Source organism: Centruroides sculpturatus, unplaced genomic scaffold (genome assembly GCF_000671375.1).
Source record: "Centruroides sculpturatus isolate CEXI.00-Female unplaced genomic scaffold, Cexi_2.0 scaffold3266, whole genome shotgun sequence".
NCBI classification, from domain to species: Eukaryota; Metazoa; Arthropoda; class Arachnida; order Scorpiones; family Buthidae; genus Centruroides; species Centruroides sculpturatus.
The window spans coordinates 1-7,133 of record NW_019387462.1 but is presented as its reverse complement, the minus strand read 5'-3'; the positions used below and the strand labels follow the sequence as shown (position 1 = coordinate 7,133).

Genomic DNA, 7,133 nt, shown 5'->3' with positions numbered 1-7,133 from the left:
AAGCTTATGGTTATTTTAAAATGTTAAGTGTGAATTGTTTATAAATAAAAAGTTCACACTAAATTGTATGTATATTTTGTGTTTTCTCAATTTTTTCCAAAAATGGACTTACACCACTTTCAAAATAAACGGTCCATGTGATGTATGAAAAAAATTTCCATCACATAAGTTATAAACTGTATATGTAAGGCCATTCAGATTATTGGATGAATATAAAAGAAACCAAATAAACTTCTATATGAATACAAAATTTATTGTAATAATGACCTTTACAAGTTCAAACAATACATTTTGAATATTAATGTTATGAATTTATATAACAGAATGAAAGTTTTTACATGAATTTACTCATATTTCACACTACTAGTCGATAGGATATGTATCTTCCAGCAGTTTCACTAGGTCTGATAATTTTTACTACCTACAAAAAATTAAATACATTAATTATATTATATTACATAAAAAATTTTCAGATATATAAAATACAATAATACCTGTCCTCTCTTTAGTCCAAAGTATCGTGCAACTGGATCACCATCTTGGATACGCATCAGCTGGTTTTCCTTTAATTTGCTATCAAGTTAAGAAACTTAAAAAATTAAATTATAATAAACTACATTATTTTAGCAACAGAATTTAAATGAACTACAATATACCGTATTTACTCGCATAAAAGATGATCTCGCATATAGGACGAGGTGTGACTTTAAAGATCAAAATAAAGAAAATTAGATTTATTAATACAATTCTAATTTTATTTCATTTAATCCCAAATAAAATATTAAATGAATGTAAATGCACACATTGTCCTGCAAAAATTACTGGCATTTTAAACTTTAAAAAAAAATCTTGTAAAATCAACAACATAATTTATTCATGTAAAGCTGGACAATCGGGAACCTTTTTTGCCAATTCTTAACAGTCGAATCCACTCTCTGTTGATTACACTTATGAGTTTTTCTGAATTCTGATTTTCAAATAATCATATGTTTTCATGTGGGAATGAATTAAAACTTATATTGTGCTCCCACGTGATTTTGGAATTTTAATTTGGAATCCAATTCAAACGCTTTGCTATTCCTATTGCTATTCATCTTTACTCCTGACAATACACATGAACAATTCAAAAACCCCAGATAAAATACTTTAGTTTTTAAACACATCCAGGGTGAGGATCCAGTAAAAAGTGTGAATACACAGTTCATAAAAATTATTTCCAAAAATGCAAAGAATCCTTCATTTGTGCATATAGGATGACCTAGTTTTTTAAGCAGTGAAAAATGAATAAAAACCTCGTCTTATATGCAAGTAAATACAGTAATTATTAAAATATAAAAGTAATTTATTTCAAGTTAATTAAATTAAGGAATCAGTAACATTAGTATATACTGTACAAGTATCTGTACTTCACTTATTGGTTATAACAGCTTCAAAATTGGAAATATTATTTTTGAAAAATTTTGAATTTTGCAACTTGGATTTAAATAACATACAGAATGTTCTGTATATTTTTTCTACATTATCTACGATGAATATTCTGCGAAATACAATTTGAGAATTTTTTTACATCATTACGATTACAGCAGAGCGTCGTTTATCCGAAAGCATTCCAGTCGACAAATTAAAATTTTCGCTGGTGCTGTGATGCTGCAATCTTTGGCTATATCTTGGGCTACTCCAATATTTTTTTTGTTGGTGTGTGTGTTTTAGCTGACAGCACTGGCACTATTGTGTGATGTTTTTCTGAGGACTGTGTGCCGTGTTGAATCGAACGTTTTTGATAGTAGATCAACTTCTACAGTATATATTTTTTTGGTTTTTATATTTTTCAATATATTTATTTTATTTGTACAAAATAAAAAAATAATTTTTAACGATACAATAGCCACGATTATTATTTTAAAAAGTTTTTGTTAGGCTTAACATCGACGAAAATTCAACACAAAGCAATATGCAATGGAGAAAAATTTCAACATGGGATAGGTTAATATATTTTTTTGCACATAATCAGTTATCCGAACAACCCCATTCCCCAATTGATTTGGATAAACAACGCTCTACTGTATTGCTAAATATATTTACAGTAAATTGTATTTAACAATTTTAGAATTCCTCTATCATATAATTTATAAAGGATACTATCTGGCAAGTAATTCAGCTTTTTCTTCAGGTGTCATTACAACATGCTCTGGAACAAGCTAGAAAAAAGATCAAATTTTAGATTTTCAAATAATTTGAATATAAAGTAATATCTAATTGTTAATGTGTTTATTTATCATAAATTATCATTAAATTTTTATACATTTATAATGAAAAGAGTATTTTAGTTATCATTAAAGTTACTGATTTGAACAATACATTTTAATCTCAATGAAATCTTTTCATTATAAAATTTTAAACTTTTCATTCAGATATTTTATCTATTCATAGCAATTCCTACTTTACTCCAAAAAACAAAGAAGTGAACATTATTTTTTGAAGTGTTTGAACTTATTTAACAAATTTATTATTGGGCAACTTGAAAAAAAATCATCAAGGCAGCCAAGGAAACAAATTCCCTGATTTTTCCTGACTTTTTTCAAACACAAATGAAAATCCGACTTTCCAGGTGGGTAAGAACTTGTATAATAAAATCATTTTTGTTATATTTTAGACCATCTTCAGCTTGTAATTGCAAAAGTTGTTGCTATCAGTATTCAATCTATATTAACTTCTTAACCAACATTGTGTTTATATATGTTACTGTGAAAGACCAAAACTAGAGAATGTCAATATTCTCCTGTGAATGTCAACACATACAAAATACGTCGGTGAAAGACCGAATATTTGGTTATATTATTATACATTCGAACAACCGCCGGTGTATGTCGACAAGCACAGATAAGCTTTGGTGGAGGTCGAAACAACACCCGTGAAGCCGATGCCGACAGAGGGGCGACAGTCTGTTGCCAAATCCTTTGTGGGTAGCCAGAGGTAGGACAAGGTCCTACCTCTTTTCCCGGCAGTGGTTTGGTGGAACCTGCCCACTTTGTCACTGGATGGCGTTTTTGTTCTTTTGATCCTGTGAGGTGGGTATCAGTTTGTCAGGTCATGTGGTGGAGGATGAGAGGGGTTGTCGGTAAGGTGTTAGCACTATCCGAATAAAAGACACCATTATCAGATCAGTTCGTAATCACGTAATCAGTTCATAATTTGTAAAGAAAAATTACTTTTCATAGATGAGATTTCTTCTCAAGAAATATTGTTGAGATAAGCAGCCAGTTGCGTGCCGTGACATTTAATAATAGGGAAACTGTGTTTCTGTAAGAAGCTGACATCCAGGGGCAATCAGTCAATTGCGTGTCAGTGATGGTCTAGGGTAGGGTGACCATATATTGACATAGTCAAAGTAGAACAATATTGACATACGGTGATCAATAGTGACAAAGTAGGGTGACCATATATTGACATAGTCAGCTTAAAACAATAAAAATTGATTGTAAAAAAAGCACAAAACACTAAAAATTGATAAGTAAATAATTTTAAATTGATATACTACTCTTTGTTGCAATTGTACCCATTATTTAATATAAAAATATGAAAAGAAAAAAAGTTTATTGTTATTATTAATGACTACCTATTGGCCCAGAAGTAGTTATATGTGAAAGTAGGACATTTCCATTAGGCGGTAGGATGTAGGACGAAAGGTTTAATTGTAGGAATGTCCTCTCACAATAGGACGGGTGGTCACCCTAGTCTAGGGTCCATTCATATCGTTTATTCAATAAACCAGTAAAAACCGTAACTTCTCTAAATGCATTTTTAATATCACAATTACATTCTGACTTGCTAGCCACAATATAAGGGCTACAATTAAAAAATAAAATCTTACTCGGTGAAATAAAATGTGTGGTGGATGTACCGGTACATATCTGGTACAAAATATTCTTCAATTGTATGAATATACTTTTAAAGTAAATTATAATTAAATATAGCTTTGTAAAGAAACGTACATAAAAATATAAAATATTCTTTACTTTTTAAATCTTAAAACAATGCACTTAGTCAAATAGCTCTCTACAAGTGGCTAATGGATGGAATCAAAGACAGTTGCAGAGTGTGCATACACGCAGACTGCCAAATCCGCAGATATCGATCAATATCAAATACCTCTTTTGTCGCATCACTAGTATATCTCAAATGATGTGCAGGGCTGTTGTAGATTTTAAATGTTTCTCACCATAGCTGTAAAAATCTAAATATGTTAAACTTAATAGTCATTTGTTTTCTAACTAATTTGTTTTAGGATCAAGTGTCCTCAGAAATTTCCAAAATTTACAACTTTTCGGTCACTTTCATTGAACTGGAAAAATTTCTGTCTTTATTACATTAATAATATGAAGAAATCAGTCTCCACTGTACTCGGCTACAGACAGTTTGGTTAAGCTTTTGTTTAAGTAAAATTTCGGCTCTTTCATCAGGGTTTTGTTTATGTCCCCAATTCCCTAATCGCTTAATTATTTAACTACTTCTTAAGTAGAAATAAGTCGAAACCGGTTACTTTGTACTCAAATATTTGTAGTTTCGGGAAAAAGTGAAAGACAAATTTTTATGACAAACGGGTACATAAATCGTAAATTTAAAGAAAATAAATTCTAGAGCTTTTTCTGTACCTCGTTCATCACTCTCATTCATTAAATTTAGTTGTAAATGATGCTGTCAGAGTAACATTATACAAGAATTTTTTTAACATTAATTTTTTAACATTATACAAGAATTGTACACGTTTTTTCTGCATTCCCTTACAGATGGATATACAAAATCGTAATATCACTGGTTTAACATCGAAATCCGTGAGTAATATAAAATCAGAGAGTGGAATAAAAATATCAAATATTTTAATGGATTTTTTAAAAATCCTGTCAACTGTACAGAACTATCATAAAAACATACCAGTAAATTCTTATCGGTTGGATTAAGTTATAAATCTACTCGTGATTCACGTAATCGGGCGAGGGCATCCAAACAGCAGACAGGCTCCTGGATAGAATTGGATGCAGTATATATGTAGCATCCACCCAAGGTCCTAGGCTTCCACGTGGGGAAGCCTAGGACCTTGGGTCGAGTGAAACCGGGTGAGGTTGGTGCTATGTAAAGAGCATGCGTGAATATGGCTTTTTGGATGCTGACGATACAGCGCTTCCACTCCGCCACTAATATTCAAATATACAATAGTGATCTTATCTTTTTTTTCACATGTAGTATAGAAATTTGTAATAAGATACATAATGCGGTTATAATAAAATATTGTGCGATTATTTTCATATAATTAAAATTAATATGTATTTATTTTTTAGAAAATACAAGGGAAGCGGCGCATCCACCGCTTCCAATGATGGCACGCCACTGTAAGCAGCAGCAGATAATTCAAAAAGTGGAGGGCAAGGCTATACACGCTGTCATTGCAAAAAGAAGTGTTCCACGAATAAATGCAATTGTAAAAGCAAGGGACTCTTGTGCAATTCAAAGTGCCATAACAGTTTAGGTTGTTGCAATGAATAAGGTTGTATAACGTTAATCACATAATTTATGTGTAAGTTTATTACTGTATTATTTTCTTTAATGATTTAGAATGTACTGTTCGTTTTAGGTTCAACAGTTTATTTACATGTGCTGTTACTTAAGCTTTCTCCTATTTTGACATATTAATAAGTTACAGTTTTGTCTTAAAACGTAATAAAAATATTTTTATTCAACATTCACCATCAGTGCATGCTGAATGTCGACATTTGCCAGTTTAAGTGAGAAATAATGACATTTAGCAAATATTTCGTATATACACGAAACAACTGTGTGAATGATGACATTCACCAGATATCAATCATTCACAGTAACATATACATTTGTAATTTCAACCTGAAGATAAGTGTAAAATAAGTTAAAATAATTTCTGTTATGATAAATGAATTTGGCTTCCTAAAGAAAACAGTTTCCTTTAAATAGTTTATAAAATGGTGCCAATTTCTCACAATTTTTTGTAATAAGTAAATAAAAATAAAAAATTTACCTCGTGTTCTGTAATATTTATTAACAATTCTGACTCCAAAAAGTATTCAAGGATATATTTTGGTGCCATATCAGATAATGCCTAAAAAATAATTTTATTCAATTAACACTTATATCAAAATACAGTATAATTCATACAAAAGAATGCTAACATTTTTTAAATTATTGTAATTATCTTAATTATTATCAGAGAAACATTATACATTAAACATTATGTATAACATATTTAACATATGTAGATTTAAACATTGGAAAACTGAATACATATATACACAACTATACTATAAACATCTACAAGCCCAAATTTTGGATTAAAGCAAAACAATTGCTGGATTACAATAGGCTATATTAATGCTATTAACGACTAATTAAATTTCAAGAAATTTGGTCTAGAAGTGGGTATTAGGTGCCATCTCTTAATAAATTTAATAATTAACTTAGACAGTTCTGAAAAAAGAATTGGTCCAAAGCAGGACTTGAACCCACAACTTCTGCATACCATGCAGTCGTGTTGCCACTACTGCTAGAATAAGACAATGTGAAGGAATAAGATTAAAAAACTCCTTATATTATATCAAAGCTTGTGAATACAACTAAACACTTCCATATAACAGCAGATAAGTAATAAAATAGCTTATAATTTTTTGTTCTCTTATTTAATTGCTATATACTACTCAAGGTGATGCCTCTCAATAGTTCAATTGAATAGAAATATATCAGTAAGAAGTAATACCTGTTTTGCAGATGGGGTCATTCCCTGTTGCACAACAATAATAGCCCGAGATATATTTTCTTCTTGCATTCTTTGACAGTAAGTCTTAATAACTTTGATTCCAATTTTAGACTCCTCTGGGAAAAATACAAACATCTGATCTGCAATAAAAAGAAAGGTATATTTAGTGTTATTAAAAAAAATTGCTTGTTATTTACTTTATAATGTAAAATTTCTACCTGTAGGATCATCATTGTGAGCAACTAAAACAATCAAATCAGCTCGGGCAGGTTTCCTTTCACTGAAATTAATTATACTTAATCATAATCATATTCAATTACATATTTAATTCACAGAATTTAAATTGGTAATAATA

General features: G+C 30.1%; 1 protein-coding gene across 1 annotated transcript; it reads right to left on the bottom strand.

Annotated features, from left to right (window-relative positions):
- Positions 1 to 230: 230 nt before the first annotated feature.
- Positions 231 to 7,073, bottom strand: LOC111616440 (DNA-directed RNA polymerases I, II, and III subunit RPABC1-like; the record flags this gene model as incomplete). Its single annotated transcript, XM_023357849.1, has 6 exons — positions 231 to 421; positions 495 to 573; positions 2,140 to 2,198; positions 6,047 to 6,127; positions 6,779 to 6,918; positions 6,997 to 7,073. Coding segments are annotated over 6 exons (502 nt in total), but the record flags the coding sequence as incomplete, so codon positions are not given.
- Positions 7,074 to 7,133: the final 60 nt, after the last annotated feature.